The sequence below is a fragment of the Myxocyprinus asiaticus genome, chromosome 29 (genome assembly GCF_019703515.2).
Source record: "Myxocyprinus asiaticus isolate MX2 ecotype Aquarium Trade chromosome 29, UBuf_Myxa_2, whole genome shotgun sequence".
Classification (NCBI taxonomy): Eukaryota; Metazoa; Chordata; class Actinopteri; order Cypriniformes; family Catostomidae; genus Myxocyprinus; species Myxocyprinus asiaticus.
In genome coordinates, this window is record NC_059372.1 from 12,879,965 (window position 1) to 12,893,801 (window position 13,837).

Consider the following 13,837-nt stretch of genomic DNA (forward strand, 5'->3'; position numbering starts at 1 on the left):
CTGCAACACTGAAACTAAGAAAATGGCTTTAAAATGTTTAATTGATCCAAAAGTTTATTATAAAATAACCTCACACCATTTTGAGCCAAATTTGTCACAGGACAGATTGTAGTCTAAGAGACCCAATTTTGGACATAACTCAATTGAGACAAAATGTGTAGTTACTGTGCTCTGGCTTTGCAGGGCGGTATCATATTATTAAGTATAAACCATACAGAATAACTTTCACAGTATTATAAAGACACTCACTGTGAGCTCCATGTAGCGCACTGCACCCAAATTCTCAGACACCCAACGCTTTTCAGATATCATGAAAGGGCTTCTGCTGTCTGTGAGAGCGTTACAAAGAGGCGAGAAGTGCGCTCTACCACTCTCCCCCTGTCCATGCCAAATGTTCAAAGGCTTATGCTCACGTCCACTGCTGGTGCATGATAAAGCTTTTTCCTCATGCTGCCCTGACTACATGAGACACAAGAGCTTGTGAATTAAAGGGCTAGCCAAACCCGAGGATGAGAAATGGAGAGATTCTGGAGAAAGAATAAGAGAAAAAGAGGATGTAAAGAAAAAGAGAAAAAGAGAGAAAGCACGAAACAACAAAAAGTAATGGAGAACAGACCAGAAGAGAGGAAGAGAGGAGTATAGAAAAAAACACAGGAAGAGGGTGGAGAAAAGGGGTGAGAAAATAAGAGAGGGAAAGGAATATGAGAAAAAAGAGAGAGAGAGAGACAGATAGAGAGAGACAGAGGGGCATCGGAAAGCATCCACTAATGAATGTCACATTTGGAGGAAGGCACACTTTGATCTTACTTCCTGACGAGAGTCCTACATTAAGCTACAACACATCTCATCGCTGCTAACACTCACCTCAAAAGCGGCGTGTCATCCTCCTTAATTTGAATACTTTGACACAACAAACTATTCTGGGAATTTCCATCTATGATTATTTATTTTTTTAAAAGGGCCATATTCTACACTTTGGTAGCATTTTTTCCTCCTGAGGTCCCCTTGAAATATTAAACAAGGTATATTACAGCAAAATCAGCCATAATTTAGTTTGCATGACAATTTTCCACTCTCACTGACCTTAAACAGGATGTTCAGTCTACTGTAACTTTAAAGGAATGTTTCGGGTTCAGTTTAGCTCAATCAACAGCATTTGTGGCAAAATGTTGATTACCACAAAATAGATTTTTGACTCGTCTCTCATTATTTTAATGATAAATAATTTATATATAAAAATATACAAAATTGTTGTTATAATAAGGCACTTACAATGGAAGTAAATGGAGCCAGATCATAAACATTAAAATACACAGTTTCCAAAGTATAGTCTGCATGGAATGTGCTTATAGATAGAACATTAAATACATCCAAGGATAGATGTAATCTGTACACAGGTTTGGGGAGTAACGGAATACACGTAACGGGATTAAGTATTTAAAATACAAAATATTAGTATCGGAATTCTACTATGTTGGCAATCAGAATAGTTATATTAAAAAAGTATTTTGATTAATGATGAGATTACTTTGCATTTTATTGTCATTTATTTCATTACATTTTCAGTCTGCTTTGTTGGAATACATCTACACTGCCAGGCCAAAAAAAAAAGTCGCCGTTTAAGTATTAAAAGATACGTAAGAGCCTATGACTGGATCATTATTGCAGTGATTAATATGTTTCAGCTGGTAACAATTCTTTTAACCCTAACTGATGCAGTGTGTAGCTTCTCATTTCTTAAACAACCATGTCAGACGATGCATCCTGTGGTCGTGGAATTTTCTTTTACTGTGTTTCAGAAGGGGCAAATTATTGGCCTGCATCAAGCAAAGAAAACAGCTAGGAGATGGCTAAAATCACTGGAATTGGGTTAAGAACAGTCCAACGCATTATTAAAACCTGTAAGGACAGTGGTGAACCGTCAGCTTCGTGGAAGAAATGTGGTCGGAATTGTTTTTTTTTTTTTTAATGATCGTGATCGAAGATCACTAAAACGCTTGAAGTCACATCGTAAAAAAATTTACAGTAGAACTCACGGCTATGTTCAATAGTGAAAGTAAGAGTATTTCCACACACAAAATGCAACGAGAATTTACAGGATTGGGACTAAACAGCTGTGTGGCCACAAGAAAGCCACTTGTTATTGAGGCTAATTTTGTTAGTGAGACTTCAATTTGCTAGGGAGCATAAATATTGGGCTGTGGAGCAATGGAAAAAGGTCAAGTGTTCTGATGAGTCCAGATTTACCCTATTCCAAAGTGATGGACGTGTCAGGGTAAGAAGGGAAGCGCATGAAGCAATACACCCGTCATACATAGCGCCCACTGTACAAGCCTCTGGAGGCAGTGTTATGATCTGGGGTTGCTTCAGTTGGTCAGGTCTAGGCTCAGCAACACTACACGGCAATAAAATGAAGTCAGCTGACTAACTGAATGTACTGAATGAACAGGTTAACCCTTCAATGGATTATTTCTTCCCTGACGGCACGGGCATATTCCAGGACGATAATGCCAAGATTCATTGGGCTCAAATTGTGAAAGAGTGGTTCAGGGAGCATGAGGAGACATTTTCACACATGAATTGGCCACCACAGACTCCTGACCTTAACCCCATTGAAATTCTTTGGGATGTGCTGGAGAAGACTTTACGGAGTGTTTGACTCTCCCATCATCAATACAAGATCTCGGCCAAAAATGTATGCAACTCTGGATGGAAATAAATGTTGTTTGACATTGCATACGGTTGTTGAAACAATGCCATGACGAATGCGCACCGTAATCAAAGCTAAATGCGGTCCAACAAAATATTAGAATATTTCTGGCCAGGCAGTGTATATAAATGATGTGATCCGATAAGGGTTTGAACAGCACTGAAACACTTTCTTATGATGTCTTGCATTCATACGAGCGGAAAAAGGGGGCTTTCACATTGTTATGAGTGAAAAGGTGGATATTTTAGGCCTGTCACGATAATTATATTATCGAGTTATCGTACGATATATATGGACATGACCTCAATAATTTTTGCTGACCTCGATATTGCCCATTGTGTGTACATGCATGTTTGTTTACATAAGAATGAATGTCACCAACATTTTAGCCAGTCGCACTGCTTTTGTCCTCAGCTACACACACACACAGAGAGAGAGAGAGTGGAGAGCAACAGGTGAAGATTACACGTCAGGGCTCTTGTCCAGGACAAGTGGAAATTTTGAATGGGCAAGTTAAAGAGAATTTTACTTGCCCGACCGGACAAGTAGCCTGATTAAAATCTCAATAACGAATGTTAGCTCAATAGCGTGGGACTGCGGGGATTGAGCACAATTTTAATCATTCCCGCATGTTTCGCTTTCAAAATGCAGGGAATTCCCTCTATCACGTCGCCCTCTCTCCCTCTTGCCTTCACTCGTGGTGCAGCGTTCAGCAGCTTGTGAGTGCACGTGGTGCACGTACAGTATCTACTGAACTTTAGATTTTACATATATAAACGGGTATAAACCTGTTAATTGGACATGCGAATGGTGTTGTACCACGTCTCTATAAGCGAGTGATGTGATAAAACTATTGCTCCTGTTTATAATCAACAAAGCTGTTTTCATTGCCAGCGCCAATGTTGGAGAAATCTAATTTTGTCTCGTCACATCGTGACACTCCCTCATGAAACAGCAAGAAAGGCAGAAATAGCAAAAACGCTGCGTAATAATACCATCTGTAGAGTTAAGAGAAACACTTAAAACAGACTTACGCCCGTTATATCTCTCATCTTTCTAGCGCTCCATCTAATGTATGTATCCGAGGTATGTTCTCTGCAATGTGAATCAGTCAATTTTGTCCAAAGGAGTTTACATGGTCAGTGTTCCAATATTGCTTATTAGATTAGTCACCTAAAAATATTGCAGAATCCTAAATATTTCCAATTCATTCTATGGCATAAGGTTTTTTTAAATTATTATTTACAAGTTTAAAATAGATTTTGAATCCCAGATTTTCAATGTAGACTCAGCTCAGACTTTTGAACCCCACTATACCCAACAATGACAATGATGAAGCTTACGAGACAGGAAACCAGCTCAACAGACCATCATGAACTGCATGGTGCCACACACACACACACACATACACACACACACACACACACACACACAGAAGGGACTGTCTTTTCAAGTGTGTCCTGTGCCACACACATGGGCCCCTTTCATATTAAAATGCCCAAGCTTCTGTTAACCTTTCAGCCTCGCGAGCGCTTTATCGCAGCAACAAAAGCCACCATCTCACCATCTTTTTCCATTTTACGCCTGCTTATTCACCACGCTCCTCTTGTTAAAAATGCATCGGGCCCCTCACATGCTCGATTAAGCCGTCTTCTCCCCGTCTCATGCTAAACTCTGATATTGTTACACTGCATGTATATAGCTCGCAGGGTAATTTGTTGTGCCAAGCTCCCCACTGCGTGCATTCACACACGTTTGTTTTTCATCATAGTAGGGTCTTTCCATTGACTTCTATTGTTTTGATATTAAGATAAAGATATGTTATCACCTAAGCCTCACAAAAAATCTTTGTGCATTTTAAGACCAGTCATTATTTAGTATGTTTATCAAGCCATTTTTCTTGTGGTCCCCATAATGTAGATGATTTCTGGGCACGTTTGGTCCACAATGTAGACAAAACCTGAGCCACCCATATACACACATGCTCAGAATTTACTTGAAGACATTTCTGTCACCAAACTACAGCTTAGTATGTAAAGACACACTCTAACAGACGCAGTGATCACAAGGGCCAAAAACAAGTGTCACACACACAAAGCAAAGTGTGGTAGTGCACAAGGATCACCAGGTGAGTACTTCACAACGTCCACCTTTAGCGGTGAAGGGGCTGCTAATGGGATGTACAGTCCTATACTTATGTAAAGCACACTGAGGTACTGACGAGCACACAGTTTGACTTCATGAACAAGAACACTGGCAGATGATAGACACTAGAGCTGAGAACATCTGCAGTCCCTCTCTCGCCTGGAGTTCAAACTGTTGTGTATCCAGGGAGAGGCAGGGATGAAAGGAGGGGCAGGATATGAATGTGGACAGAGGAAGAGGAGTTAACAAGAGCCATGAGAGAAAGAGAGAGAGACAGAGAAAGAAAGAGAGACTGAAAATAAGGTCAACAGAATAACAGAATAGAATGTTACAGCAATCAGGATGGTTTTCGAAAGATAGTCAATGAAAAGACACTATTGTTTTCTATTAGGAGGAGTATTTACATTTCCAAAATGGATGTTGGAGAAGTGGCCTGAAGGATAGAGTATGTGCATAGGTATTTTTGAACTGGTGGTCAGACTTTGAATCTGGCTTGTGACATAAAAAAAAATAAAAAAATAATTTTGATATTTTTGTGGGGATTAAAATAAAAATAAATAAAAAATAAATGTCCAGGTGGTGTAACTGAGATCATAATGAAGACAAAAATTCTCAATAAAATGCTGAAGCTTGAAGGCAGTTTTTTTCATGTTGTCAAATGGTATAATTAATTCAAAAGATAAAAAAATAAGCATTATAGCATATTTATTGTGCCTTTTACTGTTATTTACAATTTAAAAACAATCTGAAGTAAAGCATTATATTTTAAAAATATTATTCATATTTTTAAAGAGTATCTATATAAATCCATCAAAACTATGAAAGTTGTACAAATACAAATAGAAGTGTGTGAATTATGTAGTCTCCAAAACTGCTCAACACATTAAAACAGTCTTTTATTTGACCTTCTTCAGAGTAGTCACCCATAGTCTAGATTACAGCCTTGTACATTTACATTTCTAAGAACTCTGTATTTGCATTTTAAACTAGCTTTTAAATAAAATTTTCCTATTCATTATCCCGACCATCCTTGCAGTTAAACACAGGAATTGGCAGGAGACAGGTAGAGAGAGAGTGAGTGATGTAAGAACTGCAGGAATATAACTCATTAGCAGTTAAACTTGATGGCAGAGCCGGAGAGTCTAAAGTCAGAGATGTTTGGTCATGAATAAAATTACATTAAGAGTCTGATCCTATCTCTGAGCACACACGAAAAACTGCTAATGCCAAACAAAAATAACATCCCTCTCTCACTTAGAAGCAGTAAACATACACACATGCTCACACACACAGTGCTATCCACTGTAAAAAAAACTCCAAGTTGTCAGAGTTTGAAAGAAAGAGCAGTTGCGATGAGAGTTATATGACAGCAGCTGGTTTTCTGGTTTCTGTGAGACAAGAACTTGTTGACTTACGACTGATGGACACTGCAGTTGTAGAATACAAAATCCACGCTGGCAAACTTCTTCCCCGTCTCTTTGGATTTCAGGTAGAGTTTCACCACTCGCTTGTCACCTGCCAGCAGACACATAGTCACTGTAAAAAAATTCAATTTTTAACAGTAAAAGACTGTAAAAATGCTACAGAAAAAAAAAAGTTAATTGATTAACGAGTATTAACCGTAAAATATACAGTAAAAAATAAAAGGAAAAAAAAAAGAAAAAAGTTTTTACAAGAAAATGTTGTAAAAATGAAATTTTTTTAGATGAAAAAGTATGATTTTTCTGTATAATTAATGGTAAAAATGTACATTGTTTAACAAGAGAGTACATTTACTTTTTACAGTAAATTATTGTTAAAATTACAGTAAAAACAATAATCGGGCATTCCCACAATTCCCTGCATGACCTATCATATTTCATTACATTTTATGGGAATAGTTATGTTTCTTCTTATTTTTAATATCAGTTACGTACATTGGGGTGTTCTGTTTTATATTTAATGTAGTTTAGTTAATGTTTACAGCATTATTTAAATTTCACATTGTTACCCTGATGGTGTTTAGTGTTTGTGTGAGTGACACTGAGCACTGTCTCTACATGTTTGTTGGTCATTGCTCCTGGAAGAGCCACCGTTGGTGAACTTCATGTCATCATGTGCTCTTCTGTAGTTTGTATGGTGATTAACAATACCTTATAAAGTAAAAAGCAGATTTTTACAGTTTCAGAAGGTTAATATCAAGTCTGACGTTTTTTTTTTACTGTAAATTTAACCGATTTTATTTTTTTTATTTTTTTATTTTTTTACAGTGCCAGCGTGGTCATGTAAATTACAACAGTTTTAAACTGTAAAATTTACATTTTGTTCTGTAAAGTTGTTAACATTTGTACTGTATTTTTTACATAATTATTCTGGCAACCACAGCTGCCATTTTCAGTGGCCACTAACAAGCAGAAGAAGGGTTTGAAGGTGTATGTGTGTGAGAGAGTGTCTCACCCTGGTTGCGAGTGATGGGAGCGATCTCCCGTCCGGAGGGGGACAGACAGTAGATGCGTCCCCCCATGATGTGTCCTTCCGTCTCAGTGTAGTCCTCAAACGAGCAGTTAACTCCCGCAGCCAGAGTAGGGACGTTCTGAGCTTGAAGAACCAGCTGTGAGACACAGAGCAATGTCAGAAAGACAGAGAAGGAGACAGAGAGAGACAGAGGAAGACAGACATGGTGACAAAAAAACACAGATGGACAGAAAGACACATAGACAAAGAAAGACAGAAAGAGAGAAAAACAAAGACCTATCAAACTATTTTAACAGCATAAAGGTGTTAAAACCAAATACCATGATATTTTTTTCACTTACTATGCAAAAACACACACTCATACCTGAACTTCAGACATGGTGACTGAAATATTGTTGGGCTGGACTGTGAGTCTGACGCACTGCTCTAGTTTGGAAGCAAAGCGCTGGGGTTCATCAGCTCTCTCACAGCGGTCCTTACGAGAACAACTGAATACACACACATAGAAATATCACTCAGTAGGAGCAACAGGTCTATTAAAATCAATTTCTAAGAATAAATCAACAAGAGAGCTCAAAGCACTGTTTATTTTTTGGTTGCACTAGAGGTCTGCTACCCTACCTGCGCCCGATGGGACCCCAACCTCGTGTTTCAGGTCAGATTTGGGTACGTTTTTCAAGTACTGTATAACTTCAGGTTTGGTTCAAGTTTGTATTTGTAATTAATAAAAAAGAAAAATTATTTTAATTACTATACTGTATATAGGGATATATACGAATTTGGGGCTGTTCTCACTGAACATGATATTGCGTGCATCTACGCTGTTTTTAATTGCTTTTTTCTATGTAAATGCGTGCTGGACGGACGTCTTTTACCGTTGCTCAGTGTCTCGCTGTCAACTTAAAAAGATTCTAACTTTTTATTTTCCTGCAGGTATCACAAAGATTCAACATTCTTAAGAAGTTCAGGTTGCAAAAAAGACTTCATGTGACTATTGCACATGATTCCAGATTGTTTTTCACCCAGTATAGTTTTGGCACTGGATAAACGCTAAGCCAGTTTTTTTTTTTTCTTTTTCTCTTTTGCTCTGGTGTGCTAAAGGTACGCCATGCCTTGTTTAAGCTGTGCATATTTACTGTTAGGAATGTTGCCTATGATGTTTAAATAAAATACAGCCTATTGCAACAAATGTACTTGTTTGGACAATGAATTACAAATAGAGTGAGCGATTTCGGGTTTGGGCATACAATTTTACAGTACCAATCAGTTTGGTTCAGGTCACACGGTCTCAGGTATGGGCTGAGTTCAGCCCTTTGTAAGACATTTGTCCCCTAGTGTGTGCTAATTGTGACAAAACCTCGATTTGGGGACATTTTGGGATGCCCCCATTTTGAAATAAATAATACATAAATAAATTATTATTTTTTTTTAAATAGTATTTACTAAATAATACGTTTTTCATGTTCATTATTCTAAAAATGCAAAAAAATAAATAAAAAAAAATACATTATTTCAGAGGTATGGTCAGGGTGTGGGTTAGTCTATAGTAATTATAATTAGGTAATATAAAAACAATAGAAGTCTACGGTATACACCCATTTAGCATAAGGAAGCATGCGAGTATATGAGCAGCTGTAGGGTCACAGTGCAGATACTCACACATTGTGTAGGACACACCAGCCGCAGTGTGGATCACCAGATTCCAAACATTCATTACAGGTGCTATACTGCTCACAGCTCTCAACTGGCACCCTACTCACCTGCAGACATAAACACACACAGACATGCAGACAGATTAGAGAAAGATCTGATGATCAACCTGCTTTCAGAGTGTAATGTGATATCTCAGCAATGCAAGACCGAAGTTGCCAATTTCACCAACACAACTGACACACATTTTACTCATTCACTCACAAATTTACATTCAGACATTTGACAGACAATTTTATCCAAAGCGACTAAACATTTTATCAGAATGTGTGTTCCCTTGGGACTGAACATGTGACCTTAGCATTGCTAGCACCATGCTCTACCAGTTGAGCTACAAGAGTCTAAAGCACAATCTGCATTTTTCAAATGTCAAGCAGAGAGAACAGCTGGTTGAAACACAGAGAAATATTGCAAACCACCTACACATATCTGCTTTTATATAGTGTCATTCAGGTTTTATGATGACAACGCTTGACTGACACTTAATCAGCTCTCAGGTGACTCAATGGCTAAAAAGTTTTTTTTTTTTTTTTTTTTTTTTTTTTTTTTGGCAGCATGAGTAAATTCCCAACATTCCCAAGGCTGTTCCAAACAGTAGGCTAGGCATCAAAAATTAAGTTGCCTTGTTTTGGCCAAATTATACAGTATGTATCTTTTGCGGATATGTTAATTCCAAAATGCGTTGTGACAAAATCTGAGAAAACTTTCATCCAAGATGGTGGATTAAGTGGATTACAAACATTCACTACTAAGTATTGACAGAAAGTAGTTCCATCCAAATACAATGTAATACTTCATTTAATATTTGTTTGAGCTGTACATTGGGTTGCCACCCGTCCCGTAAAATATGGGATCGTCCTGTATTTAAAGATGAAATGATGCGTCTCATATCGAATCAATACGGGGCGCAATTTGTCCCATATTTAAACTGGTCAGATAACGTCACGGTGAAATCATTCCAGATTGCTAATTTAACAGTGATACAAATTGGAAATTTTGGCGACGGTGGGTAAGGGACCGTCTGAAAAGTCCACACATTGTGCTAAAATGTGCTAATACTGTGGAGGGTGTGGTAAGGGACCATCTGAAAAGTCCACACATTGTGCTAAAACTGTGGACTTTTTTCTATATAAATGATCAAACAATGTATGTATACAATCACTGAGTCATAAAGACAAGAAGTACAGGTGAAGGAAAAAAAATAAAATAAATAAAAATGATAAAAAAAAATAAAATACAAAATAAAAAATACTTCTAAACCAACCAAAATGTGTACATAAATAAGATAAAGATAAATAATAAAATAAAAAAATAAAAACATTTATTATATATAAAAGATGTTTTTTTTTTTTTAATAAGTCATGGGTCAGGAAAGTTCTAATTTTAGCATAAGAAAGATATTTAATTTTTTTATTATTAATAACTGTAGAGAATATGGTAAGGGGCCGTGATATCAACCCCACCTTCAAAACTTCTTCACAACCTCAAAAGTGGCAACCCTTCCTGTACATTTCTGTGCTGTAAAAGTTGCTATCTTAGCAACATGCTAACATCAGACATGCTAGAGTCGATTACTCAGTACTAAAAAGAATTGATAGAAAATGGTTCCACCCAAGTAAAAATTTATTACTTTCAATATGTGTTTGTGCTGTGGATTTTTGTGTTTTAAAAATTATTAGCTTAGCAACATGTTACTGTTAGACATACTGGAATAGATTACAAATATATTTTCTTCAGTACTAAAAAGTATTAATAGAAAATAGTTCCACCAATGTACAAATTTATTATTTTATTCAATATTTGTTTTGCTGTGCATTTCTTTACTTTAAAAGTTGCTATCTTAGCAACATGCTAATAACAGACAAGCTAGAGTCGATTATATTGTATTCAGTACTAAACAGAATTGATAGAAAATAGCTCCACCCAATTAAAGTATTGTTTGATTTCATATTTGTTTGTGCTATGAAGGTTTGTGTTTTAAATGATGTTAGCTACATGCTAATGTCAGACATGCTGAAGTCAATTACACATACAATTTATTCATAACTAAAAAGTATTACAGTACAAATGTATTATTTCATTCAATAATTGTTTGCGCTGTCATCTTTTTGGTTTAAATGTTGTTCGCTTAGCAACATGCTAACGTCAGACTGTACTGGAATGCGCTGCAACCATTTAATCTTTTGTGAAATGTATGTAAAGAGTGCTATCATGGCACATATGAGTGAAAGATAACAAAGTTGCTGACTGTGAAGACTTCAGGCCATGTCCACACTAAAACGTTTTCATTTGAAAATGCATTGGTTTTGCTACATTTACATACTCCTCATCCACACTGAAACAGCATTTTCCTCCACTGAAAATGCTCTCCATAATGGCATACTTTGGAATTTATGTTCAGTTAGGAAACTGAAAATGGAGTTTTGCCTTAGAAGGTAGCTGCCTATGTAGTGAGCAGACAGTGAGGTGGCTCACTAGAACTTGAAACAAAGATATGTGTTTTAAGGACAGGGTTGTAGGCCAAGGACAAAAAGAAAGAGAGAGAAAAAAAATAGGATGGGTGAGGATACTGATGCAATACTCTGACACATCAGATATAGAGTCCTGCGATTCCAGTTTTTGGGGTCGACCCTCTGCTCTTTGTTTTAATGTCATGACTGGAGACTATTATACAGCAAACATTCATATGATAGAGCTCGAGCTCTCATCCCTCTCCATTTAAACGGCTGAAAGAGAAACCATTCATCTCTCTACAAGAGGAGGAGGCGGTGGAGAAGCCAGGGGTGTATTAAATATAAATAACATCTGCAAACGAGGCACGAGGCATTTGGGTCGCAATGAAAAGCATCTCAATCAGAGCGCGCGTGAGCGAGAGAGCAGGAATACGAGAGGAGGGTTTGTGTAAATGTAATTTTAAGGATAGTATGTTTTCGAGAACGGACCCATCGCATGTAATTGCGCCATCTGTGCAATTTGGGCCAAAAATTGGTCATGCTCAAAGGAGGCTGTGATGATCGATGTGTTATTTTTCCATCCCCAAAACACACACGCGCACACCTCACAGAACAAACACACATTCTCTGCAAACAAATTAATAGGTAATTCTTTTGGGCCCCCCCAAAATGACATAGCCTAATTTAGAAAGAGCAAACTTTCTTAATTAGGAGGCCTTTTCTTTTCCTTTATCGCCCCCCTTTCCAGCTCTCTCTTCATTTATCTTCCATTTGGCCATGCACAAAAGAAGAAATGGCAGATGCAACCATAGATCATGGCCAGGAAGCCAGACAGAGCCTAGAGGAAGATGGTGAATGAAAAAAGAAAAAAAGAGAGGGAATGAGAGAAAGAAAGAGAGAACATACGGCCAAAACCATTTGCAGGTTGTCTCTTAGATACACTGTGACAGTACTTGTTGCCCCAAAGTCATGCTAAGCCCTGCTGCAGAAGTAAAGCTTGGCTAATACAGGTATGATTTCTTAAAGAACGTAGCCCATATCAGATATGAATTATGTATAGCCATCAGTTGGATGGAAACCCTGTGGGTACATGTCCATTGGTTAATCTGAGCCAGGGCGATAGGGTCACTTCAGGCATTAAACTGCAAGAGCTCCGACATGGTTGCTGTGAAAAATAGCACCTTGGGACATAACATCTGCAGTCATACGCACCCCGAAGACACTGAGCTTCTAGATGCGGTGTGCATAACTATTTTGTACAGTTTTATTATTTATTGACCTTTGGTGTCTTTTTATCATATTGCTGTTTTCGCCATTTTAAAGCAATCAGCCACTCAAGGGCCATGCGTAACAGTGACTTGACTATGGTTAAAAGGGTTTTCCGCTTTGCAGCGTGCCTAACAACACTCTTAACTGTGGTAAAACAAAGTCCCTTTTATGGCAAGTCCGTCTACTTGGCGACCATCTTGGGAATGCTCCTGGGCAGCTATTTTCTATGGATACAAGCAGCATAAAAGTACAGCTCCTATCAACTTGAATGGGAAATCTCCAAAACAGTTGGTCAAGATTATGATAAAATAACATGTTTAAAATCAGCAGTAAAATCTGACAACAATGGAATCATAAACTCTGCTTCTTTAGCTCAGATCATGCTAAAAAATGCTATTTTTTTCTGGCTGGTCCAGCTAATTCGCATGCAGGTTCTCGAGTGATCTGACCCAGTCTGCAATGTCTGTATTTGAAAGGTGATTGGCTCTTTTATTTGTAAGGCGGGACTTCCTTTTCTACATCCGCCATATTGGGGGTTAAGACTGTGAACAGGGTTGAGAAACAAAATGTTAATGTTTCCCTGAAATATTACCATAATTCAAATTATATTCAGATAATAAAGACATTATTTCAGGTAGGGGGAAAAATCTACAAGACATCTGATTTTTTAATTGATGTCATATCCTACATCAACAAGAGGGTGCAACAAATCAATATAAACCAGTCAGCATCATCATAGCTATTGTTTATTGCCAAGAATATATCTGGCTGTTAACAAAAGTGTGTTAAATGATAAAGTCAAAAGATTTAGCCAGTTCATATTCTCAAATCTTAGGTAAAAAGTAAAATGAGAAAAGAAATGCTTCAATAGACGGTTCTATGTTAACTTAGTATTGCACATTAGGTTATACCGGTGCCATAGTACTACCACAGACATAAGCTTCATAATACCGGTGGTACCACAGTGTTTTTTTAAAGAGATTTATTTACGTATGTGTAAGAGCAAGTCAAGGCAGAGTCAAGACACAACCGCCAATGACCATCATCTAAAGGCCATCCACTCCGATTCATCCATCTTTTTCTATGTAAGCATGCG

The 13,837-nt window shown here is 37.5% G+C and overlaps 1 protein-coding gene across 1 annotated transcript in view; it reads right to left on the reverse strand.

The window, feature by feature from the left end:
- The window catches only part of LOC127419896 (plexin-A1-like), a 289,863-nt gene that overhangs the window by 109,105 nt on the left and 166,921 nt on the right, over positions 1–13,837 (reverse strand). Inside the window, exons 5-8 of the mRNA XM_051661705.1 lie at positions 8,969–9,069; positions 7,674–7,797; positions 7,292–7,445; positions 6,271–6,370 (exon numbers count right to left, since the gene is read on the reverse strand). Of these exons, the coding sequence (XP_051517665.1) occupies positions 6,271–6,370; positions 7,292–7,445; positions 7,674–7,797; positions 8,969–9,069 (479 nt within the window). The remainder of the gene's footprint in view (positions 1–6,270; positions 6,371–7,291; positions 7,446–7,673; positions 7,798–8,968; positions 9,070–13,837) is intronic.